The sequence below is a fragment of the Strix uralensis genome, chromosome 5 (genome assembly GCF_047716275.1).
Source record: "Strix uralensis isolate ZFMK-TIS-50842 chromosome 5, bStrUra1, whole genome shotgun sequence".
NCBI classification, from domain to species: domain Eukaryota; kingdom Metazoa; phylum Chordata; class Aves; order Strigiformes; family Strigidae; genus Strix; species Strix uralensis.
In genome coordinates this window covers 52,790,457-52,817,704 of record NC_133976.1, presented here as the reverse complement: position 1 = coordinate 52,817,704, position 27,248 = coordinate 52,790,457, and the positions used below count along the sequence as shown (strand labels likewise).

Genomic DNA, 27,248 nt, shown 5'->3' with positions numbered 1-27,248 from the left:
GGAAGTCACATCTACAGCAGGGACGGTATGTGGGACAGCAGGCAATACAAAGCTGGGAAGTTGTTTCTGAGAACTGCTAGTGCTAGTATGTGATAGAGAGTGTATGGCTTAGGACACTAATCAGCTGACTTTAGAGCCCCAAGACAGAAACAAAAGTTCTGACATGGTGGAGCCCCAGAACACCATGAGCATTACTGTTTATGCTGCATCAGCATTTGGAGATGAGAACTGCTTCAAGATGAGCACTGTCCAAAAAAGAAGGGGCAGTTGTTGCCTCACCAAATATCTCCAGTCCTGATACAGTTTGTCCAGATGAAAGAATGACACTTTCTACTTGAGTTTAGGTCTGAATATTTTAAGTAGCAATGAGGCTAAGGAATAAATATCAGCAGTCTACACTTCTCTTCCGTTTGCTTTATAGTCATCAGTTGTCTAAATCCAGGTGATGAGAGAATAATGTGGAGGTTTCTAAGCTTGCTTTCAAATCTGAGGTGCCTTCTGGACCAAGAATAATTTTTCTTGTGTCATCCCCCCACCCCATCTCATAAAGACGCTCTTGAAAATCCAGTTTAGTATATGCACTGCCCCAAAAAAGCTTCTATCAGCTTATTTAGAAAACATTAGCATTCTAACCCTAGGCTAGTTTTCCACAAGAAGAAAACATCTCACATGAGCCTATAACTTCAGTGAAAGTGACTATTTAGTGAAGTGTTAGATGCAGATATGACAGATCATTGTCCACACCTGAATGATTGTTTCTCATGGCTCTTAGTCCCACAAATATAATCACTGTTTGGACTGCCAAAATGAACTAAAAAGGATGTGTTCACAATTACTTTTGAAATTGTCATTGAGTACAGGAAACATAACAGTGGAATTGTCCTATAGGCTGTGCCAGACAGAAGTATGAGAACGTGAAGTGTCAGAACACAGGTACTTGTCTCTCCGTAGACAATAAAGTACGGACATCCAGCCCCATAGCTATTTTCACAGTTTATCTTGAAAACACTTCAGAATTTTTTAGTCTTGTCCATCTAGCCTCATATCTTATCTTTGCCAGTGCCTGGCTCAGGATGTTTAAGGAAGAGCACGAGATTCTTTCCATACTTTGTTCTTACAGAATGTGTTAATCATCCCACAGGCGCACTGCAAGAGGTAATGCAAAAATGGACGTACTGAGCCAGACCAGAAGGTGCAGCTCTTGACATGCACCAGTAATGACGACACAGATACAAGTACACTGGTGGGCAAGCACAGAGCATGTCACCTGTCAGTCTTAAGCATCCATCAGTATCAGATTCATTACCTTTATATCCAAATAATCTGTGACCATTTTTCATCTTAAGTTTTAGTATCCATGACATGCTAGCAAAGAACTCTACAGTTTAGCAATGCACTTTGTAAAGCATTTTCTTGCTTTTCATAAATCCTGTTCCTGGTATAGAAGGCAGTGAGCAATTTTCAAATTCATCATTGTTGTGGTGTTTACAAACAGCAGAGCGTGTGTATCAGGCACTGGTGGGCTGATGTAAGGATACAATGACATTTTACATTTTTATGAGAATAAATCAGTCAACTAGTCAAAAATCAGTTTTCAAACCCTACATACCTTGAAAATTCCCATCACAGGAAGTCTGGTACGTGCATGAAAGAAGGGAATTAAAAAAAGAAGCATCCTAAGTTAAGTATTAGGAAGATGCAGGATCTCCAGCTCACCAGGATCTTCGGAGCCAAGATTATTCCCCCCACCCAAAACATCTGCTTGAACATAATTTTTAGCTGTGAACATGATCTCTGTCATGACTATAACAGTTTCCAAGTTGGAAGGGGGAACTGTACATCTGTTCTTTACTCCAAAAGCATGAGATAATGTGAACATTTCTGTGAAAATGATCTGATGGTCTACATGAAGCCACAGAAGCAGAAAAGAGATTACTGAAGAATTTTAGGTAGATCTCTACATGTTCTTTGGATCAGGCTCTCACCTGCTGAGGTATAACAATTAGAACACAGATTATTCTCTTTAGTAAGTAGGTCACCACAGCATTTTTTACTCAAAAGGGTTGAAACAAGATTTATTTTAAACATACAAATCAGATTCGTGTACAAGGCAAAACATACCCCTAGAGTGGTAGGCATATTGAGTCTCCACACAGCACGCATAGCCACTTGTGCTATAGTAATCCTGAGATATGGAAAAAAGCCCTCAAAATCTTTTTTAAAGGCAAAAATATCTCCTTTTAGTCACTCTTGCTATAATCACCTCCATTTGGGAATTAAGAAAAATATTATACAGTTCTGAGTCAAGAAAACTCTCTACGAGCCAAATACCCAAGATACTTACCTAATTCCCTGCTGTGATCTGGGTATACTAGCAAAAGCACTTGGGGAACAAATCAAAAGATGCAAATATGCAAAGTTATTTCATTAACACCACAAAGCATGTAGAAGAACAGCAAGATATTTTTGCCACCTTCAACTACCATTGTCTTCACAAACTGTGTGGTCTGTGTGTCAAGCTTTTATAAGTTCATAGGATGTGTAAGAGTTCTCTACATTATGTGTTAAGTTACTAAAAAAAATTAACTTACTTTGTTTCCTTTCACCATGAAGTTATATTTGATATACAAATGTTTTTAAAAGCTTATAAAAGCAGTAGAGCTATAGACATTTAAAGCCCTGTCCCTAATATTAAAGACTACTTGAACACCCTCATTTTGCTACAAGATTGTATTTGTATTATCCGACATGAAAAAAGGTCTCTTTTTGAAAAAAAGTTAAAGATAGGCAGAAGGTATATAGGGTTTTTTTTAGTTTTACAACATGTAAAAATAAGTTACACTATAGATTATGGCTTTCTTATTTAGTAGAAGAGTGCCATCATGGATTTAAACACTAGATGTTGTAACTAATTAAATCACCGTGTTCTCAGACTTTCCTTGTTTCAGTTTTGAGTGAAAAGAAACAACCAAATATTAGTGGGAAAATTAAGAAGCCTCTAGAACAATTTAAGTAGCAAGAAGCATTTGTAGAAGTCATTCAGATAAATTTTTAAATTAATTCAAACTTTTTAATTAATTTAAAAATTGAGGTTTTAATTTAATCTCTTGGCACACATAAAGGCCAAGCCAAACCTCCCATGAACTTCAGCAGAGTCAGGACTTCATACTGAGCTTTATTTCAGAAATGTTTACAGAGAAGTATGATACCATTATGCTACCAAAGTCATGATTTCTCTTTAATGTTAATCATACAACTAAGATACGAGTTAGATTTGGTGTGCAGCTATCTCAGAAAGGCTACAATAATGCTAAACCAATAAGATTCAAAACTACAACAACTGCTCAATATTAAGTGTTGTCCACTACAAATAAAAAGGAAGCAGGGGGAGGCACAAAAGATGCTCGAGTCAAAGACTGAAAGACTGCATATACACAATGTTATATATTAATGGCTGAGTATCCTTACACTTTGAAGTCTACAGCTGCATTCAGTCTGAACAAGGATGACAATATTCAAATACATGTAAATAAAAAGAATTCTTATTTCATAGCTAAAGTTGTAACAAAAATCTCATTGTGCAGCTGAAGGAGCATTTGCAACATAGCTCACAGCAGACAAGCACAATTTTCAGACTTATGAATACAGTAAGAAAGATCATGGCACTGAATTTGGGAATATCTTCAAGCTCTAGTTTTACTCGGGATAGAAGAGCTGCCAGTTGACTAGTTAACTGAATACAGTACTTTCCAGCTCCTTATAAACAAGGCTCCACGTCACACAGATAAGCTTTCTCTCCCCTTTCTCTCCAAGAAAAGTATCTGAAAGGCAAGCTATAGTGATTGTGTCTGACAGCAGTAAAGATAGAAAAGCAGGTATATCCAAAAACTCTTACAGAAAAAGGCATCCATCCTGGTTTGATTTTGTTTATAAAAAGGCACTTCACATATTGCTAAAACTCTGATAATGTACTTATCCTTTTAGTTTTTCTGTTGAAAGGATGTATTTCAACGTGGTTAGCATGGGTATGCAAACGTTCTTTATACAGTGTTACAAATTTTATAATTACATATAGTATGTTACACCACTTATTTAGAAGAAAAGATTCATGTTCAAAATAATAGCAGGTCTTCATACAATACTTCAGTGATGATGGATGATCGGTCACAAGCAACACACCACCTGTAGCAAGTTCATGCTAATAAAGTCAGCAGTGTAAATCTTTCAGAAGTGAGTCCTCAGTCTTTTGTTTTCTTCTCGTAGTCTCTCAATTTCAGCTACTAAGCTTTCATTTACAGAGTATCTTTCAAGTAGAGTATGCATTTCATTCTAAAGAAAAAAAGTCCCAATCAGTAGCTGCAAAGTTAATTATTCCTGTTTTATCTTATCCATTTTCATATGTCTTTTGAAAATTAAATAACCTAGATAATACTGTTTTTAAAAACTTGATAAGAAAAGTAAGATTTTTTTCATGCTGACATACAGTATTTTGATCATTAATACATTAGTGAATATTTTATCAAAGGATATTTTGCACTTCTTCAGGATGAGAATCTACTAATGCAGGTTCCATTAAAATGTTCAGTACCGAGACAAGGTCTTTTTAATGCAGATCAAAAGAACAAAGATCCATAAAAAGGTGTAGTTAAAGAACACAGAACACAGCTCAGTATGCATGCAGTACCTGTAAGTAAAGCTTTCTACCTGAATTCCATCTAGCTCCTCCTTACCCCAGCTCTTGGTCCTTTCCAATGGACACTTGAATTTGTTTCCCTTTTGTCTTTTTATAACTCCTGAAATACAGGATTCATGGTACCTACCCAACACATATGTTCCCTTTATCAAGAATAAAATAGTTTAACAGATTCCAATTCATAGTTTCCCCTCTCCTTCATAACTAAGCCTCCCTTTCTTGTTCTTAATAAGCAAAATTGATTTTCAGTTTTCTGAGAAGTTGGCATGCCTTGCTATTACTAAAAAAGAAAACGGAGTGTATTTCCCACCATGCTCTTTGTACATACCAACTGCATATGGAACTGCTTGATCATCTCCACTTGCAAATTCACAATATCTCTATGGCATGCTTCTCTGTAGGAAGAGTTGCAAAAAGGACAATGTTTAGTTTTATTTAGGAAGCAGTAATTCTCTCCAATCCTCAGCACCCAGAACTCCACTTTCTCACCTTCATGACACTGTGAAACATGAGTCTAAAAACCTTAAGCCATTAAACATACTCCTCCACCACTTATTTTCTGTAATACTTCTGTTATGATTGACTTTCGCAAGTACCTTTTTTTCAGTGTACAAAAAGACTTAGGATCTTTCCTGTTTAGAAATACATATGTGGCAATATCAAGATTGTTTTTTCACTTGCAAGCTGTAAACTTCTCTCATTTTTAACTGAAGCTGATTTTCAATCCCTCGATCACATGTACCACAGAGAAAGATACTTATCTGTAACTGAAGATACAGGTTTTCAGTATGTCGCTTTCAGTACTCTTCTGTAAAAGGGCCCAAAACATCAACTATGATAAATGATACATTATCCTCAACCCCACAGAATGCTCCCGGTTAATCTACATAAGAAGTACTGTCAGTGTTGTCCATGAATTGATGTGAATTCATCAATTCATGGACAACTATTCCACACTACAAGAACCAAGCTTGGAAATACCCTGTGAACGCTACGCTAATGTAAGTGTTCCAGACACTGAGGAAGAATAAGGACAACAGCTCACAAGAAAGCAGGCAAGCACATATGCTCTTCCTGAACAGCACATCATGGTGCAATCGTCTCACACCGAACAGTGTGCTATGGGTACCAACAGCCTGAGAAAGTAAGGCATTTCTTAAGTAAGATATACAGAGATCTTTTTTCATTCTCCTTTCCTAAAACATATAGCAAACCCAAAGGGAGTATGTTCTTCACTTCCTATTTCCATAGGTTCTTGCGCTTCAGAACTCCTATTAGAGGCAATTCTTCAAGTATATTGAGCACAGATTCCAGCTGGCAGCTTAGAAACCCAAAGATGTAGATTATCTCTTAAAGACAGGAAGTTCAAGAAACAAGCAGCTATTTGGAACCAAATGAGTTACGTATTCCTCCTGGTCCTTTTCTAAGGTCCTTTTGTTTTCCCCATTACTTGAAGAGGAATGGATTTCAGGCAAAAGCGATAAAAATCCTCTCCTCCAATTCCAGAGGATAAAAGTATTTATATCAATGAGAAGCTTGCAATGGCTCCCTTCCCTCTTACTGACCTCAGTACAAACAATCTTTTACATTCAAGTTTGAATGTATCCACAGTTTACAACTGGGAAAAGAGCCAGTAGAGCCTTCCAGCTACTCCAGGAAGTGTAGGTCAGAAGAGAAACACCATCTCTGAGCTTCCATATCTCAGACACTAGAAGTACAGGACTGACAAGCATACATTCCAACACTGGGATACCTGAACACAGACTTTAAAGAAAAAACACCTGGAATCCATAGACTGTATTTTAAGCCACATGAAAGTTACAGTTTTTAAATCAGATGTGTGATTATCACCAAAAAAATCTCAGAGGAGTTTTACTATACTATATTCTTATTTCAAGACATTTAATAACATTCAATGTATTTTTCTGTTGGCAGATACTGAACAGCCACAGCACACAGACCTAAGTACTAAGCTAGTTTTACTTTGTTTTTTTGTCACCAAGACAGAAAGACTTCCCCTGCCTGGCAATCCTTTGCCCCTCCACCATCTCAGTCAACCTACTTGATCTTAAACATGGGTTGGGAAGTGATCGCCTAGATACAATTCTCTCACCTGCTCCATCTCCTTAAAACTCCACTCTAAATCCACGCTAATTTGACTTACTTCTTTCATGACAAGTGGAATATTAGTTAGGTATCCACAAACACAAAGTAATCTGACACCAACCATCATTTACAGCACAGACATTATTTTAATATAAACCTTCACCAGTAGAAATACATATAGTATTTTACCTTATACATGCCAAGCTAACAACAATCAAAGCCAATACAAGTCAACTGTCTAGATCAAACACTCCACAATGTCAACTTTAAGAGAAATTTCTCCTGCTGGGACAGGGAATGTTCGTGGAGGGAAAGAAATCAGCACAAGGCTTCATGAAAGCAGTAAGGACCTCATTATGCAGATAAGTTTACCATCCAAGAAGTATTAGAACACTTAGTCTGAAAACATGTTAGCAAAGCCATGCATTAACAGCCCTCAGACACATCAGTCCAATTAGTCATCAGAGCTATTAAAATAAAGTTTGATACCTAGATTTCCAAGATTAGGGCTATTAATAGTGTAATTTTCTAATGCAACTAGGAATTTGTTAGAACAGATGCTAAAACATCTTACTAAGAAAACATACCACTGAAAACAAAAGTGTTCTGCATGAATATCAGTACCTGAAGTCATCCATTGTTTCTTGTATCATATTCTGAATGAAGTTTATTTGGATTGATGTCAGAGGTGCATTTGGCCTGCTACTCCCAATGGTTTCTACTATTCTTTCTGACAATGAACTGGCAACTCCAGCAGTGACAGGTGATGTTATCTTTGGACCTTTACAAATTAAAAATAAAATAAACAAAAATTGTTATGAAAATCAGTGTAATGTAGTAGAAGAGTTTTTATTTGTCTTGAGGCTTGTCAATATTTTACTTCAAATATTACCTAGTAAAAAAAAAATAGATGAGTCTTTTCAGAAGCAATTAAGAGATGTTCCAGGAGGGCTAACTGGATTTACAGAAGAATCAAGACTGGATGTTCTGGTTTAATGCTAAGGCTATTTTATCAGGTTTAACATCAAGTTCACAATCAGCCACACCTAAAACTGGGCCAAAGTGATCAACTTACTTGTTGAGATAGTACCATTTACTGGTAGATCATATGCAGGATGGGCCTGAATATTCTTCACTGGTCTCTCATTTGTATCAGGAGCCTTTACAGCAGTGGATGATGGTGGAGAACTTAAAGTTACAGATTCTGCACTTGAGGAGCTCGATTTTGAAAGCTGACAATAAAAATAATAAAAAAAGAAGATGAACTCTACTTATTACAATTATCTAATTGCACTTGAAGACTAAGTTTTCAGGAACACACATTCAAACATTTTTGGTTTTAGGAATCTACTCACAAATATATGCTTTTCATTTTCTAGCATGACATCTTAAAAATTGATTGTTAAAGTATTCAAAATTGCCTCAAGTGCACACATACAGAAGGGACTGCAAAAGGCAGGGCCTCTTAATTTTCACATCAAACATTCTGTGGTGAAGTTAAACACATCATTCCTAACCAACTCAGACTTCTCAAAAGCAATACAAAAGGAACTACAGTCTCAGCAGAAGTATATCAAAGATATCTCAAGGTAGAAGAGAGAGATGAAGAACAGGGAAAGAAGAGGGTGGGATTGACCTAACAAACAATCATACTGGTGCAACCAAATAATGATCATTCTTGATTTACTAGAAAAATCAAAATATTCCTCAGGCTAGCTGAGTTTTGCTTTGTGTGAACTTTTGTAACCTGAGCTTGTTTAAGAGAGAAGGTCAATGCACTTAAAGTGAACAACATTTTATAGATTTGCGTTAATAGTGTGAACAGAGTTGCAAAATAACATTAGCTGGGATACTATTAAGGATTTTTCCTTCAAGTAGTAATATTCTGTCAAGATCCTAAAAAGATCTTGACTTAAAACAAGAATTAGTATACCTGCTTTAACACTTCTTTAGATTCTTGTTTTCTAGTATTTATTTTCTTTGTGTCAGTCTCTGGATGTTCTTCCTCTTCTTTAACTGAAGATCCCACAAGTACATGTAATGGGCTAGACCGTATCCCTTGTGCACTACTGCCCACTGTGGGTTTTTTTACAGGAAAGGCAGTAGTGAGCTGTGGGAGAAAATCCAAACCCAAAAGGCAGGACTGAAAATCTAGACCTAAAACAAAAAGGGAAAGGTGAAACACACAAGTGTCAAATCAAACCCACAATTAAAACACCTGCACACCCACACAAAACAAGTAAACAAAAAAAAAAATCATCTAAAAATGTACCCCACAAAAATAAATCCTTAAATCCAACTTACACTGTCACAGTTCTTATGAAAGTAATAAAACATGAAAAGCCTCTATATCTCATTATAAATTGCATAAAGGAAAAACAAAAATCAGTTTAGGACCATACTCTGACTTCCTGTTACCATGTTGTGTCTTAGCACCTCATTGTGCTACACAATTTCCAGAAAAGTTCATTTGTTTCAGTGTCTGCTTTCATAATTTGTTTATTTTGAACGGTACAACAAAATCAGCATGTAAGAACTAGCATAGCCCTCCAAAGGCCTACCACTGGCAAAGAAAAACATACTGAAAGTATGTTTACCATCTCCTTTTCCTTGAGGATCTTCATTTGCTTTACTTGCAATAATATCTACAAAATACCAGAACATAAACAAATTAAGTGTTTATTAAATGAAACCTACATCAATATTCATATCACTGCATCAAGTTCATAATCAAAGACAAGTTAAAATACCAAGTAGGTACAGCAGCCAGTAACACACAAATGTCAGTGTCATGCTATAGCAGATGAATGATGCTTTACACTTACCATCTCTGACTGGAGAAAACACATCTCCTAAACTGCTTCGACCCAAATCAAAGTTATTTAAATCAGCACTTTTCCCATGATCTGTTTCTTTAGATGGAATCACATCCAAGCTGCAACTATGGGGAAAGCCTTAAAAGGACAGTGACATTCATTAGTAATTGACAGTTTCAAAAAATAACATACATTATCCCTAAACAATCTCTTAGCAAGCATGATGCTTGGTAAGTCCAGCAAGCACTTTAGAACCTTCCACAGATTCTAGTTAGAGGGTCAACTTTAACTTCCTCATATTGGCTGTCAACACAGGTGAATATAACTAAAAGCTAAGATACTTATTAACAAAAATAAGATTCAGCTGAATTCAAATGCCTGGTTCTGCACTTCAGCCACAACAACCCCCAGCAGCGCTACAGGCTTGGGGAGGAGTGGCTGGAAAGCTGCCAGTCAGAGAGGGACCTGGGGGTGTTGATTGACAGCCGGCTGAACAGGAGCCAGCAGTGTGCCCAGGTGGCCAAGAAGGCCAATGGTATCCTGGCTTGTATCAGAAATAGCGTGGCCAGCAGGGACAGGGAAGTGATCTTACCCCTGTACTCGGCACTGGTGAGGCCCCACCTCGATGACTGTGTTCAGTTTTGGGCCCCTCACTACAAAAAGGACATTGAATTACTCGAGCATGTCCAGAGAAGGACAACGAAGCTGGTGAAGGGTCTGGAGCACGTGTCGTACGAGGAGCGGCTGAGGGAACTGGGGTTGTTTAGTCTGGAGAAGAGGAGGCTGAGGGGAGACCTCATCGCCCTCTACAACTACCTGAAAGGAGGTTGCAGAGAACTGGGGATGAGTCTCTTCAACCAAGTAACAAGTGATAGGACAAGAGGTAATGGCCTCAAGTTATGTCAGGGAAGGTTTAGACTGGATATTAGGAAGCATTTCTTTCTGGAACAGGTTGTTAGGTGTTGGAATGGGCTGCCCAGGGCAATGGTGGAGTCCCCATCCCTGGAGGTGTTTAAGAGTCGGATTGACATAGCGCTGAGGGATATGGTGTAGTTGAGAATGGTCAGTGTTAGGTTAATGGTTGGACTAGATGATCTTCAAGGTCTTTTCCAACCTTGATGATTCTGTGATTCCTCTTTTTAAAAAGGAGAATTGTCAAACTGGACAATGCACTCATTTTCAGAAAAATCTACATGATGGATGCAGGAAACGTATGGTGTATCAGGTGAAATGAAAACTAGTGAATGCACCTTCTGCTAAGAAGGTAACCACATTCCAGTGATCAAAATTTAAATTTATTCTGCAAGAAGAGAAATGTGCTTCGCTGGGGCCATTAAGCATTCTAAGGGAAATTCTATGAAACATCTACTTTAAAGCTTACCTGATGTTAGGATATTCTCTGCTTATTTCTAGTATTATGAGATCAGAGTGGGGTTACAGTTGCAGTCAAAAGAAACATTTCCGGACCTTTCCCCACACCACCCTCAAGCCCCATCCCTGACCCGATCCAGGGAAAAAAGTTAGCTTTTGTATACATGGTAGCAGGGACAGGTGTCTGCAGAACGGAAGCCGATCATAAATCCAAAAAACACCCAGTAATTATTCAAACTACAGTTTTTAGATGAGGAATACATGGAGAAGTGAACTGACTGTAAGATAACCACCTAAATAACTTTCACAATTTCGTATGTTTGAAAACCAGATCAGGTCTGTAGTGAAGCTGCTATTCTGCCCTCACTGAACTCCTAACTCTAAAAGTGCGTAGATTTCGCTTGTATAAGTTAAGATCTAGGCAAAAAGCATTCATGCTGTGCAATACATAAATAAGTCACCTGTACATACAAAAGCTTTACTTTGTACCTCCTTTAATTAAAAAAAAAATAAACAAATCACTGTTCATAAAACCTGTAACTACTTTTCTATGTAGGATTACTTAAGTGATCCAAATGTGACTGTGTGGATGACTACAATTAATTGTGTCAAGTATTTACATAAACTGGAACTTGAGTCAGGTTTGAGATTTCACTTTTAAATATATTAATATATCATGTTTTCCACTCCTTCATATGTGTCAGTTGTGACATATACATAGGATTGCACTTGCTAGTTAAGTAAATACTTGGGGTACTGAGTCAAACTAGGAGTACAGTATCAACCTGTGCCAGAATCTACAGAGGATCTACATGGAAAGAGCACAATATAAAATAGGGCAAAATATGTTTTGTATATTTTTACTCATTCCCAGTAATCTAAACATAGTAAGTACCTAAACCAGGGGATGGCTGTTAAATAGAAGTTTATGGGATGTCAGCTCCAAGTATATCCAAACTTCTCATCACATTCTGACTTCCTTTATACTTTTGTACTTTAAAATACCTGTGACAAAAAGCCCCAGACCATTTATAAGCTGTATGAGCAAATGGTTTTTTTTGTTTTAAATATGCTATCAGATCACCTTACTAAATGTCCCTTATTTCTCTAAAGTTCAACCCTATAATCAGGGTCTAGAAGAGTTAGCGGAGAATAAACACAGTTTTTGGTCTCACATCCATTCCCATTTTTAAGTTTAAAGACTGTATCGTCTGAAGTATAAAAAGGTCTTTATTTCCAAAGTGAACACTCAGTTTAAGGAAAAGTATGTGTTTTACTTGGTAAGCCCTCCTTTTCTCAAAACATTTATTTACTTTTGCATGGTCCTGTTTAATTGCTGTTACCTCTTACATCTTCAAATAAAGACAGTAAGCCTTTTTTTAGCCTTATTTTAACTGAAATAAAATTTTCCACACCATTCAGTAATGTTGATTAGCATTACTTCTTGCATACATAGGAAGCATTCTACCTCACCTCATACTTCACTGCATACCCAAGGGAGGTCATTAATACACGTCTCTATGATCTGCAGTGGCTTATTGCCTAATCACTGTTGCTAAGAGTATTTCTCCTTATTTAAAGAGGGGAAAAGTGATGTTGCATTAAAATTGCTTGAGGATATTTTTTTCAAGAATCAACTAACACTGTTACTGATCTGACCATATTTTCAGAACTCTTGAATTAAATAAAATTTTATGAGCACATTTCACACAGTGGCAGAATTTTAGAATAATGCTCAGAATTCTTATAAAGAACTTGTTAATTTCAGAAGCATAAATAGCAAGTACAGTTATACAACTAATCATACTTGCAACTATATTTAACATCTTTCCTACCATGTGATATTGGAATGATGCCTCACACAAAAATACAGTTCAGTTCTCACTTGGGTTTTTGGACTAGGTTTGTTTTGGTTGGGTTTTTTTCCCCCCTGTGTTTTGTTTCGTTAGTTTTTTTTAGATGAGGTCTGTAACTCCTGTTTATTAATAGAATTACAAAGCATTAGCTCTACATTCCATAAAGACATTGTGTCAGAAGATACATTACATACCTAAGGATAATCTACAGGAAGTCAGAATGCAAGAGAGAACCCCATAATATCACCACAGTTTTCTCCTTTAAAGTTTACATACTTCAAGTAGAGAATTTTAGACTTCATGTTTCTAAAGCTTGTAGTAGGACCCACAGTTTCATAGTATGTCTAATGCAGTAAGAAAGGGAAAAGAAGGTGCAGATGTGCACGCACACACAGTTCTTCCAAACAAATGCCCTTCCCTCAGTGAATTTTTTATATTGCAATGGTCACGGCATGAAATATTTCTTCCATTTTATACATTACACCAAATATTGTTATAAGAGTAGGAAGAAGACACTACCTGTTTTTTCCTGAAGAACGTCTCCTCCCTTATTCTCATTTGGCAATGTCAGATGAGATGAAATTGTTGCTGATGCTTGAGAGGCAATGTTTTTGATGCCAGTATTTTGAATTTCTCCAAGATTACTACCAGCTTTGACTTCTACTCTTTTAGATACAGGTTTATTTGAAGAACCTGTAAGGTTAGACTGAAGAAAAAAAAAAATAGAACAGATTAAGAGAAGTTATTATTCCTTCAGCTAAAAGTAAAAATATAAGCCAATATTCCTTCTGTTTCAAAATACTAAAAAAAAAAAATACAGTTCAAGTTGTAAAGGTTGCCTAGGAGATATGCCTTTACAAATGTAAAAAAAAAAAGTATCTTAACATAACTTTAAAGAACATGGGAAACATCTGTATTATTATATGAATACTACGTGGACCTGCAAAAGAACAGCAACAGAACTTAAGGTAACAATGGAGTGACCTGGCATGAGCCAATTTTGATCCTAGGATTAGGCATAGGAAAAATAAGAGGTTACATTATTAGGGACTCCATATTGTAAAGGAAGAGTCAACCCCTAGCAGTAAGTGTCTTAGACAAGGAAGAAAGTCTCAGAGCAGTAAAAGAATCCACTTAAAAGGTTCTCTCCATCTCCACTAAATGGATGTGTGGGATTTCTGGATACAGTTGAGCCTAATGAAGTCTTGGAAGAACCTCTTAAGTATTCTCTATCATTTAATCAACTTCCCCACTGTTTACATGTGCCTGCAAAAGACCACATATAAGATCATGCAAAATACCTCAAGATGGGCAGCGTGTGTCTTCCCCTTAAGTGGAAGGGCCATTACAGACCTTGTTGCCACTGCCTACAAGTGAATCTAAGGTGCCACAAACTGATCTGCAATGGCAGCATATTCACACCAGGAAATTTAAGACTAAAGTTTCACTCATTTCTGTACTGAGGCTACGAGCCAGGGGAATTCCACATTAAAACCCCCTAAAATGGCACTTCAGACTGAGCAGTTTATAATTTCTGTGTTGGTATGAAACAACTTCTGTTTGCATCTATAATGCTTAGAAATTGAATGCTAACATTTTCTTAGAACTTAAACTTATGCTTTGCTTTCATTAATCTGCATATCAAGCAACAAAAAGGGAAGTTGTTTTACCTTGGAAAAAGTGCTACTGAACTGGAGACGTATGCATTTCACACAGCCTTTGTGAGCAATAACTGTTTTCACTGGTGATGTCAGTTGTCTTAAGTCATACTGGCAGATTTTTCCCCGGGAACATCCTATAGCTAAAGTAGTACCATCAGGCATGAAGTCTACTGTTGTCAGAGGAAAATCAGCTACTATTGTTGTCAATAACCTTCAACCAGGAGAAAGGACAGCATAAAGAAGCTTTTAGAGTTCAAAAGTTAGACTTTTCAAAACAGCGTATCTAAAAAAAGCTTTCATAATTCAGCTACAGGTCAGTAGTTCGACTTCAGCACCAAGTAAATTCAGTGAAATATCTTATGGAAGAGTGGGTTAGGCTTATACTAAGTGCTCATGTTTAAGAAATTAAAGACTGCATATGCCTCAAAAGATTTCACCAGGACAGGATCAAATTGCCTTCATAACAGCAGTTCTGACATGAGCATTATTTAACTTAGAAACCTGACCAAAACTTACACTATTTATATATCAGTATATATATACACACATACATATATATGTATGTACAAAAAGCAGCTGTTGTGTAATTCAAAAACCATGTAACATGGCAGTATAGTAAATAACATGAGAAAAAAAGTGAAAACTAATATACTAAAAATGGTATAATTTCCAGCAGCAATCATGCTACATACATCCTCTAGCATCCCAAGCCTATCAACTCTAACCTTTCCAAAACTCCAGGAAGAACTTCAGGTCCTAGTTCACATCCTTCTACACCCTTCCAAACTAGAGAGAGATTCTTGCTTTTATCCAGCTAGAGTGAAAGCACAACCTACTGAAACCTCTTGCCATCCCACCCTCTTGCTACACAGCCCCATCCTTCCTGCTTTTTCAAGTAATACTCTTCCATATTTAAGGCTCACTATCTCAGCAACTCTGTGCACCACAGTCATGTCTTATACCTTGAACTAAAAAAGCAGGCAAGCTAAGCTCAGGCAGCTGCAGGTCCTCATGGGCTGTACTGCCCCTCACAGAAGCTAATTGCTCTGTATCAAGAAAAGCCCATACACAAGCACCTGGGAAAGGTCACTCATATGTAGCACCTCAATTAGTTCCCACATGCCTTGGTTTTCCTGATTGTTTGTTTGGGAGGTTTTTTTTTAAATAAAAAAGCGAAATAGACTATGGGACAGGTTCTCCAGTAGCAATATGCCAACCACTTCAACCATTCTGAATGTAGTCTGAATTAAATATTTCATGTCATAGTTAGGCATGCTTTTTCAGTTTACAAAAACCAATTAAGGATCCTGTAAAATCAAGGGTCTTTAATATACTCACTTTTTACTTGAAGTGTCATAGAGAATAATTCTTTTATCCAAACCTACAGTTACAAGCAGCAGCTTATTGACTGGAGAAAAGCAGATTTCTGAAGCTGGTGCTTTATGAGTATGTTCAAAATTATGATATGGGTTCTGGCTATTTACATCCCAGAGTGTTACATTTCCACTGTCAGAAACACTGCCCAGCAAGGATTTCTTAAAGGATGAGTATTTCAAGTGTCGAATAGGCTGTAAAACAGACATAAAAAATGAATTGTAATACCACTATTAAACACCATATTAAATTATTTTATAAACACACACAACACATTAGGAATACAGACATTGTATTAAGTTAAAGTAGGTTACAAAGGCTATCTACTCTAAAAAAATAGAAGTTAAAAAAATGTTCATTTTGCATTACAATGCCATTTTTTTCTGTCAGGGGAGCAGACTGGCTTTTTTTTTTTTGTGTACCAGTATGGGGTACCATATGAGCTGATCAGCAAAATGAAGGGCGAGGAAGGAAAAAAAAAAAAAGAAAACTTCTACAAAAGTTTCTTGATTTTTCTGCAAGTATCATGCCATCATATACGCTACAAAAAAGACCAAACCACATTACATCTAAAATTAAAGGAGTGAAAAGCTACATTATTTCATTGATTGGTCTCCTGCCAAGAATGTTAAACTTAATTCCCCTCTGCTGATTTTAAGTACTTGGATATAAGCCCATTTGATAAGACACACAGACTCCAGAGTTATGCGAGTATGTAGGTTCTGCAGAAGAACAGAGTTAACCCTGTGAGCCAGTACCCCAGAAGAGGATAATATGCCTGGTTTATTACATGTAGCCTTGTTATCACAGAACCATGTAATACAGGAACTTAACTTGCCTTTCAGAAGCAGGTGAGTATTTTGTTTCCACTATATTGCTTCAGAGCATGTTTCAGAACCTCATTGCTCTACTACTAAATTACAATACTCAATTTCCAGATTCATTTTATTTATGACTCGGTTTCACTAATTCACCCCTGTGACAATAATGCCCTTATTCTTAAATTGTTTCCTAACTTGCCAGTGCTGCTTTTCCCTGTTTTAAATAGGCAGCCACCACATCTTCTTTCAGGCTTATTTTGCTATAATAATAAGGGAGACTCAAGTCTAAGACTGGTTTTGCAATACAATCACAGTCTCTTTGTAACTCTCCCAGTTCAAATCTTTCTTGAATATGGACAACCAAAATCTTAATGATCATCAAAAAATTTTGCTACTGCCTTACAAAGGCAGTAACACTTGGTCCATTTTATACTCATCCTGACATACCCCAGACTGCAGTTACTTTTTTGTGATCCAATCTGTTTTGGTTGCTCATTGCCATTTTATGATCAAGAAGCCCAGGCCCTTCTTTCCCTTGAGAATTTTCAAATCCTAGTCTAGTATGAAAAGCCTCAGTTGTGACCCAAGTCTGGTACCTTGATTTTTCTACTGTCATAGTTGTTCTCATGTCTATTATTTCAATCATTTTTAGATAACATCATAATCCTCTTTCTTATAGGCAATACCTTCCAACTGTGTCTCATCATAGCTCTACTTCTCATATCATACCCATTACTGAAAACAAACAAGATTAACTATTTATAACCCAAACAAATACTGTTCTTTCAACTGTCTTCTTTCCTATAGCCATTCTCAATTCCTTTCTAAATCTCTATCCTTTCTAATATTTTCTTACAAGACACTGAATTCAAGTGCTTTACTCCAGACAGATGACAACCATTACATTTTGTCTGAAAATGCTCTCAAAAAGCTATCATATTATTCTAGTATAATCCACATTGCAATGCAGCGTACTGGATTTTATCCTATTTCTCTCTAACTTCATTTTAATGGAGATATTTGTTGGTTCATATGCCTCCAATATAGTTTCTAGCACTTATATTGCATATCTCACTGGAAGCCTAATTGCTCCACAAAGTGGCATCCTCAAGTTTGTATTCAAATAGGACAGAAGATGTTTGTTTATAATTAGTGATGTCCTCTACTGGACATGATGGAGACATTACCATCAGCATTTTCCACTTTATTTTCATTTAAAAAGAGAAATATGGAGAGAGTCAGAAATAACAGCTTCAATTATGTACATGATCTATATGGGAAACATGCCTGTCCCTCACAGTTCTCACACTTCTTCACCTCCAAATACCTTCCTTACTGCACTGGCATTTGCTCATGTTCCATTTTCTCCCTCCTCTGTTCTCCTGCCCACCAAAGACTACTCTCTCCTAGCTCACCTCAAACATCCCTTGCTATCCTACCAAGTCTCCCATTTTCTTTTCTCATTTTTCCTTCTAATATCACAGGCCCAAGGAGAGTTTGCAATTATTTTTTCACATACATGCCTTCCCCATATTACCCCCCTTCCCCACTTCTCATTGAAGTCATGGTGTTTTCTCAGAGCAGCTTCACAGTTTAATTTCAGGTTGCCGATGAAGGTGGTGTGAGGTGTGGGGAGGCTCCTATTTTCTCCTCACTTTCACTGAAATAGGTTAGCAACAAACTTCCCTTGCAACAATGCAATTGCTAGATCAGACTCAAGGAATGGAAGCACTTAAATCTGTGCACACTTTTATGAGACAGTCAAATGCATCATATTGGCATCCCTGACGGTATGCGACATGTCCAAGTTTCAAATTCTTGCCCAGACAGCTGGAAGCGTGAAAGAACCTCATTTCTGAAAGGCTGCTTGACAAGACAAAACAAAAACATTTCTCCTCCCGTGAGTCACTTAATTTGAAGTTTTCAAAAAAAAAAAAAAAAACACAACACCACAAACACCACTTTATCTGAGAAACATTTGGGTAAAAAAAAAATATAGCTTTAAGCTTAGCACAGTTAGAAACAGCAGACAACCAAGCCTCATATGGGAAAGCATCAAGTATTAAAATGCAGGTAGTCAAACTACATCATTTACAATTAGTCTTAGCTTCATTTTCCTCATTTCCCATCCATAATCAAAGAGCAAATTAGAAGCTATTTTAGAATGAGAATAGGCTTCATGAAGTAGCATTCTGTCTTTATCTTTAAAATAGACTCAATTCTACATCAATTTTATAACAAAACAAAAAAACAACACGCTATCCAGTGTTCACTGGAGTGAAGTTAAAACACACATACAGCCACTGTGAAAGCTGACAAGTATACACAGAAAAATATCTTCTCTGTGACCCAGTGCTGCAAGGGAACAGGACTCCTTGTACAGGAACAGATGAACTATTACACTTGATCAGCCATTTGAGCTATTTAGTCCTATACTACATGCATGGTACTGAAGTTCTGAAAAAGGTAAAAGGGACCCCTCCCTACCCACCACAGGAGATCAATCCAGGATAATCTAATGCTAAGCATAAGTCTCCTCCAATTAGTTAAAATCAAAATTTATAATATTCCTTTTGTTGTAATTCCCAAGTTACTTTTCCAACCTTCTCCCTCTGATTACATTTATTGCCAAAGAGGATACTAAAATCAAAGATCACCATTGATTAACTGTGTGTTCAGAGAAAAACCTTTAATGTCACTGAACTTTATGTCACTTACCTTTTATGTCACTGAATTTAACATTAACTGTGCATCCTTTTATGTTAAGTGTTATTTAAAAAGAGTCCTTCTATTTTCTTCAGTTCCTTTTTCTCTTTACCAGACTTCTTCCCCACTAACCTCTCTGTACCTCTGCCAATCCTAATTCTGTAAACCTTTTTGAGCTGTCATGCATACTATTCTAGATCAGATTCTATCATCTATTTTTATTTCAATACATGTTTCTTTATCTCATTTCTTATACTTTCTAATGATTTTGTCTTAGTGACAAGAAACTAACACATAGTCACAGTCTTCACCAAACAGTCTTTAAAAAAAGTGTTTATTTTTGCTTGGCACGATGGAGTCACACAGAACTTTAGCCCACTCCTAGTCAAGTTTTTCCCTGAAGAAGCTGAACTTCATTTGTCATCTCCTGTCCCTTTTCTTAAGTTATGGTTTAGAAACAAGAGTTCTGTTACTCAGATTTTGAACACCAGGGCCTTCAACTCAGACTAGCTGAAAATAGCCTCAATACAGTTCCTTGGCCTTTGTACTGCCAGCAACAGAAATCCCAAGCCTAGAAAGGCCACACAACCCATACATATCATTTAACTGCGAGGTTTACTAGTTACAAGAAAAAAAATAGCTAAGGATGTGGGAGATAAGTTAAACATTGGTACTTTTCTGAAAAGAAGCCTAAGAATGTTTACAGATAACAATTTCATCCACAGTATCATATGGCAAAGGTGTGGGACATGTTTCATTGAGAAAAATCTGACTAGGCAAGCTTAAGTACCTCCTTTGAATTGAATCTAGAGGGATATTTAAGATACTTGCTTTAAGTCAGCATAGCTGTTCACTAAGTGAAACTCAAATATGCTTAAGTAAATGTCTGAATGGAAGTGGGAAGGGGTCATCTGTTTTCTAATGATTTTAGCTACTAATACTAAAATATTTTCAAGACTGTTAGGAATGATGCAATTATTTGGAAAGAGTCATGTTTTGGAACTAGTCTGTCAAGACTAAAAAAAGGCAAGTATGAAGCAAGTTTCACTACCTCTTAGTAAGTACAACTCCTGATGATATCTGGAAATTCTGCACACACAAAACTACCAGAAACAAGTTTAGCGAACATGCTGAACCCACAAAGAGAAAATTAAGTCCTCTTTGGAACATTCTACCAGTCAATGTAGCACAAAAAACCCATATACATCTTTTTGCCTTAGCTGTGATTTGAGTAGATTTTCAGTAGAAAATAAAAGTACATTTTATCTTCAAGCTTCTCAGTAAGACAGCCAAACAAGGAACAGCGCACTTCAGAAAACTGTTGGTCCATTGCTAAGGACTAGTTACAATTAGGGTTTTTCACCACTGGAAAACAAGTGAAAAGCCGAAAACTAAACCAAAAGTAGTCCAGCATCATTGATTACCTTATTTAAAGATAGCAGTTTCTTAATCTCCTTTATACCTTAGTAAGCCTTATAAGTGAGAAGGCGGATGTAAACACAGTTAATAGCTTTAAAAGCTGAAGACTATTTCACTATATAGAGTGACCAGAACTCATCACACTTCTTTACAAATCAGCCAGCTGTTCAAACAACTAAACTAAATCCTGTTGCTAGGAGAATAGCACCAGGCAATGAAGTCTTGAACAAACATTACATTTCAAAACAAACCTTAATTTATCCTCACAACAGCAAGCAGATAAGAATCTTGTAGTCTAAATGAATACCAACAGCAAAGACAAATTATGGGATCTGCAAACAACTCTGTGCAAGAACTCAACTCTAATAAAGCCCAAAGGTGTTTCTAAATCAAAATCAATTAACAGAATATAGGCCAAAACTCTTACGAAAAGTCACAGAAATCACTGCAACCTTGGGCTATTCTACTATTTTTAGAGTCTATACAATATCAGAAATTAACTGGCAAGGAAGCTACATTCCATCATGATGAATCAAACAGGGACAATCTAAATTTTATAGGGTTAGTTTTACCTCACATTCCCCAATTGTAAAAAAAGTTACTAGGGAGTGGTAAGCCTTGCTAAGCCAGACAGCTAGTGTCAGGATCAAGCAGGACAGTACACTGTCTATCTACTCAAGCCCACCCTTAGAAAACTGTGCCCCGAAACTATAAATCAAGTAAAGGTTTTTGAAATTTAACAGAATTACACAAGTCTTCAGATATTTGCCTCACTGCACAATTAATCCTGCAATTCTCTACAAGCACCAATTAAAACCCAAAACCAAAAATAAAGCTATTTTGGCACATAAGAGCAAAGACAATTTTTAAGATATAAGCTAATAAACTAGGACATCCAAGTAGCCATCCCATTACACAATGATACCTTGATTCCATTTTAAATTAAGGCTACAATCAAATAACTGCCCCCCTTTAGAAAATGTTATAGGCCCTTTAGAAAGTGAATAGTAGCTCTGTGCTTGCAGTTACTGTAATACTTCAGGTATCTTTATCCATCTTAAAGGTCACTCAGCTTTGCAGTAGACCTCTTGATTTCATCTGCCAGAATAGCTATTCACTGCATCACTTATTCCTAATCACTTTTGGGTGAAAAGAGTTGAATATATCAAACAGGTTGATTCAGATCATCCTCATAAGAATTTCTTCATTTTCCAATTAACTAGCAGCATAGTCCTTCACTCCAGATATTCATCTCAGCTGTGTAATCCAGCCATGGATATTTCCCTGTAGCTCCTGCTTCATGTCCACATTTTTCTTAAGATTGTAACAATCAAATCAGAAAAATGAACTGACTATATAGATGGATTTTTAAGATCAAACCAAGTATGAAGTACAATTTTGCTTCAGTATAAGTATGAGACTGGTGATGGATCAAAGACACTGCAGCACTTAAGAGCAGAGATAGTTTGAATTTAACAGATTTTTCAACAGAAAGTATACCACAATTCCCATGATGCTATAAAGTCATAAGAGATTCTTCATCAAGTTATATTGTTCATGCTAGGGCAGGAGAAAAATTTAACTTCATACTCTATCTGCAATCTAGGACTGAAAAAGCTGTTGCAGTAACAGAAAATGATTAAGTCACAACTTCAGTATTACCTGAGACATTAAAGGTCAGGTTTAGGACCAAAGCAACAGTTCTGCATCCCCTAGGCAGCATCTACCTCTGAAAAAATGACTGGGTGTAAAAAAAAAAAAAAAAAAAAAAATAGAAGAATGCCTAAAACACAAACACTTGTCTGTGTCTAAGACAACATTCACACTAAGAACACACACTGGAACTTCCGATGGGCCACCACAGCTCATTTACTACTGCAGATGCCCTTATATCAAGGGAATTCCCCTAATGATACCCACTAATTCTCCAATATCTTTTGAGTCTGCAAAAAGGAATTGCAGTGGAAAACCCTAGCAAGGCCCTTAAGTAGTACACACGCTTTGTATTTGTCTTCTGTACAGTTCTCCTTCAAACTAGTTACGCAAAATCTTACCTAAACACCTAAGTAGGTAATATAAAATCTCATCACTTTTCTCTTTGAGCAGCTGTGCATTTCTAATCTCCAGATTAAATACATTTATTATTTCCAAATGCAGGCTTATATTCACTACTACCGTACAGATGGCTCTGTTCAGCTGTAAATCTGATTACTTTGGAGAAGTCAGAACCCAGGATACATGGTCTTTGTTCTTTGCAACAATACACATTGAGTCCTGCATTGAAATCCTGCTCTGGTTTGTAAAGCTGACTGGTTTTTGTTCGGTTCTAAGATGTCTAGAAGTTGGTTCTTGAAGAACCAGAGTGCTGGTCTCGGATCAGTCGGGATCGGGGCAACTCACTGAATCATGGCAAACTCGCACCAGTTTGTTGAAGGGGGGGCACTGCCAAGAGCAAATGCTGCTGCATTGTGTGCAAGCTCCCAGTTTATTACCACCTGTCTACATAGGTTCATTTTTACTTTTACATCCTACTGACCTTCAGGTTTTGCCTGTTTACTGCTCACATGCTCACCACACTCTACAGGTGGTGTTTTTTACTGCTGTTTTTCACACAGCAGTGTTACATCATGTTGCCTCAGTTATCCACAATCATTCTTCTAACCTCAAGGTCAGTTTACATTTTGCTAACTACCAATTCTTAATTCCCACACCAGAGCCCACAAAGTAAAATTTGATGTAACCTGTATATAAGTAAAAGTACTTGAGAAATTTGTATTTCAATGTAACCTATTATTTAAGGCTACGATACACATAATGGCCTGTTTTTACCTTTCTGTAAGTGCACTCTTAAAAATTAAAAGGAAACAGATTAACAAAACTTAGAAGTTCTTGATATGTACTTTCAATTTCTAAACACTGTAAATTAAAGCTTCATACCTGAAAGGAACTTAGGACAGATAGCCTACCTGACGGCTGCCATAACCAAAAGGAGTACTTGATAAATTGGTGGTAACACTGTGTAGGATAATTTCACCACTCAGAGATCCAGAAGCAATGTAGCAATCATTCCAATTATATGTAACACATGTGACTTCATCTTTATGATCCTGCAGGGGAGGGAGGTTAGAGGGAGAGGGTTAAAGACATGCAGTATAACCATATTCCTTCTTAATCTGTGCTTCTGCAGAAAAACTTCAGCTTGATGTTTTTTCCTGACCACCTGTAACATTTAAAAAGATTATTTAAGAGTTGTTATGGAATATCCCAGAAAACAGCAGCAGAACATACTAAAGATCTGCCATTATATTTTAACCTCTGACTGTTTTCAAAATATTGTTTTAATAAATTAGTAAAGATGATACCGTAATTACAAATAACAATGCAACAGAGATACCTATCACAGGTGTCACTGATGTTATTTTAAAAGTAAAGTCTTCCAGATACCAGTAATATTTGAATACACTTTCTGTTCATCTGATGTACTACTGTCAACTTCCCCTTCTGTCATAAGTATTAACATATACATGTACCAAAGCTTTTTGGTATAGTCATTTGCAGTGATGATATTGTGTTTACTAAATATATAGGGGAAGACAATCAAGTACTTCTAGCCTAAGAAGAAGAAGAAGATATCTAAAGTATTGTATTAGCTACTTGGTAGTTTTGTTTCAAACTGTAACTTCAGAAGTCCAAGAAAAAAGAATAAATCAAAGCTAAAGTTTTATAGCCTCTTTAAGAGTGGTCCTAAATGAGGGCAAATGATCTACTGAAGGCATCATGGAAATACACTAGACCATCATAAGTTTTCAGAGAATTCATACTGGATCAGCTAGAAGACAACCACATCCCAGTTTTGCATAACATTAGTTCTATGACAGTATTCTACAAACACGAAAGTGTCTTGTTTGACATATCAGAAATGGTAATTATCTGAAAACATCCCCATCAGAGAATATCAATACATATTCACAAAATAAGAAGCCTATTCTAAAAATTTAAACATACATTATTATAGAATTGTACTCTAAAGACATCAAGTTAACTACACTTGTTAAATTAAATTTGCTATTTACAGCACATAAAGAACGCAAACTTGAACAAGACATATATGTGTGCTAGCTCCTATATGTGAACTTGATCCTACAGATACATGACTTAGAGAAAGTGTATTTTTTTACAGTTGGCAGGAAAACCTGGAAGTCATGAAAGCTACAGTTCTTCCTCAGTCAAACTTACCTTAAGGCTACGGTAAACCCTTCTGGATTTCAGATCCCAGATATTAACTGTGTTATCAAGGCCTCCACTCACAACATATGAAGAACTAGAATTCAAGCTCACACATGTCTGTTTTGCCTGATGGAGAAGGGAAAAAAAGTATGTTAAAGATAATTAAGGTATTTATTCAAATCTACTTAAAAACATTGATGTGTGTTTTAATCTTCATTGACACAAATAGTCCCACTGACTGATGGAACTGTTGGTACACTACAGTCATTTCTCAAAAGGCATTTAAAGTTTGGACTTTAAGATCTAAATACATTAATTAATAAACACTCAAATGCTCACATTTTCCCATTTCATTTTTTTTAGCACCTTTTCCTTCAATATGCATTTTCCCTCTAAATTATAGCTCCCTAAAGTGCAATCATAGATCTCTACTCAGGTACTGAGTTTTAAAAAGAAAATGCTAAGTTTAGAAAAAAAAACCTCCTTAAAAAGAAAATCAAGAAGTTGTCTAAGTCATATATTTCACATTCCCTAAACATTACAAAGAATATTATAGCAGCAAACCTCATAATTCAGTAAGGTGATTCTTTTTAAAATAATCACTGAAGTACCAGCTTTTGAAAAAAAATGTCAATCTTAATGATAGACCTACATCGAGGACAAATTATTATTCAGTTCTATCATGTTGAAAATTCACTTTTAAGTTCCTGAGATTTGAATTAAGAAAAAAACAAGTCTGATTATTGACATGGTAAAATTGGAAATGATTGCACTAGTTATAGATCAGACTTGGTGAAATCTCCAGGATGAACACTCCACCTCTGAAAGCATTTGCTTCAGCAACCTAATAGCCAGGCTTGAACACTTTCTCAGAAAACATCCAGTGCAAATTAGTATTACAATAACTATCCAAGTAGAATAATTAGAATGGTTTAGGACACTAACAATTCATTCGATTAACTATGTGAAGAGACTTTTAAAATTAAGTCCAGCTTTCTGAAGAGTTTATAGTGCCACGTTTCCATTTAACATAAAAAAACCCATCGTAACAGTTGTCCTATTTCACGTATTTCCAGAAGCTTGCACATGTATGCTCCAAGAACAAACTTTATATAGACTCTTTATTTTTTTTTTCAATGTACAATTCACAGGCATGCATAATACTGACAATTCAAGTTGGAAAATGAAGTTCAAACTTGAGCTCTATTCCATCTCCTGCACATTAGACCAAGTTTGAACCACTGACTGCCCCAGGCTACCACACTGAGGCTCGATGGGCAAATTCCCCTAGCAGAAAGCTATCAGCATATGATGCTAGTATAACTGCATTTGTATTTTCTTAATGGTAGAGCTATTTTAGAAGCATTATTACCCCTCCACTCTCTATATGTATTTAACTATACACAATGAAATATTTTTGCATGTGTCATAACTCTAACAACAGTAAAATTGATCCCAACATGGAGAACAGATGGGATACAAACAGTACACATGGTGGAGTGGGGAAGAAAAACAGGGAACAGCATTACTCATACTTACTCCTTCAGCTACTTCAAAGAGTGGAACAGGTTTGCTTTTACAGGTTGAAACAACTATTTTATCACCAGCAGCAGAAGCAGTGGCTAGGTATCTGTCTTAGTCACAAGTTATGGACCATAATTGCATTATACTGGTGATTAATAAAAGCAACAGTAAGTTTCCCTCACCGAACGGAAGGCAGATCAGCTATACAGTCTAAAGTACTGTACCTTGAAGGGACCTAGAAATAGAAACATAAGGCTACTTTCCAAGCTTTTGTTAAAAAGCTCTTGCATTAACTACAGCCCTTACTTCCCAATACAAGGCGGAGCAATTTCCTTCAGAAAGAAGTATCTGGCAGATATTATTTAAGAGATCTTTACTGCTAAGACAGCTTATCCGGTCTACAATTCTGTTTCCCACCATCCCCAAGCAAGATCCACATTTATCACTAGAGTTCAAAGGAATGTCTGTTGCTGTTAGCAGACTATGGATTTAAAGAACAGTCCTGTTGTGACAAATATTAAACTACTTCACCATATAGTTTCTAGAGTACAATGAACATTTGCTAATTTGTCTCCCTCTGCACTGAAGGAAGAAAAACAAAAACCCAGAAAGAACCTTTTATGACACCAAGTACCTCAAAGCATCAAGAAAAGCCTTCAAGAGCAGGGAAGCTG

The 27,248-nt window shown here is 36.6% G+C and overlaps 1 protein-coding gene across 2 annotated transcripts in view; it reads right to left on the bottom strand.

Annotated features, from left to right (window-relative positions):
• Positions 1-2,046: 2,046 nt before the first annotated feature.
• Positions 2,047-27,248, bottom strand: part of NEDD1 (NEDD1 gamma-tubulin ring complex targeting factor) — a 28,082-nt gene continuing 2,880 nt past the window's right edge. Inside the window, exons 3-15 of one of the 2 annotated variants that reach the window (XM_074870803.1) lie at positions 26,590-26,684; positions 25,060-25,176; positions 23,790-23,930; positions 15,842-16,071; positions 14,513-14,714; positions 13,362-13,548; positions 9,625-9,753; positions 9,397-9,444; positions 8,733-8,956; positions 7,875-8,031; positions 7,424-7,580; positions 5,022-5,088; positions 2,047-4,329 (exon numbers count right to left, since the gene is read on the bottom strand). In XM_074870803.1, the coding sequence (XP_074726904.1) occupies positions 4,225-4,329; positions 5,022-5,088; positions 7,424-7,580; positions 7,875-8,031; positions 8,733-8,956; positions 9,397-9,444; positions 9,625-9,753; positions 13,362-13,548; positions 14,513-14,714; positions 15,842-16,071; positions 23,790-23,930; positions 25,060-25,176; positions 26,590-26,684 (1,859 nt within the window). In that variant the 3' untranslated portion in view covers positions 2,047-4,224. The remainder of the gene's footprint in view (positions 4,330-5,021; positions 5,089-7,423; positions 7,581-7,874; positions 8,032-8,732; positions 8,957-9,396; positions 9,445-9,624; positions 9,754-13,361; positions 13,549-14,512; positions 14,715-15,841; positions 16,072-23,789; positions 23,931-25,059; positions 25,177-26,589; positions 26,685-27,248) is intronic. The other variant, XM_074870804.1, reaches the window with a different exon arrangement.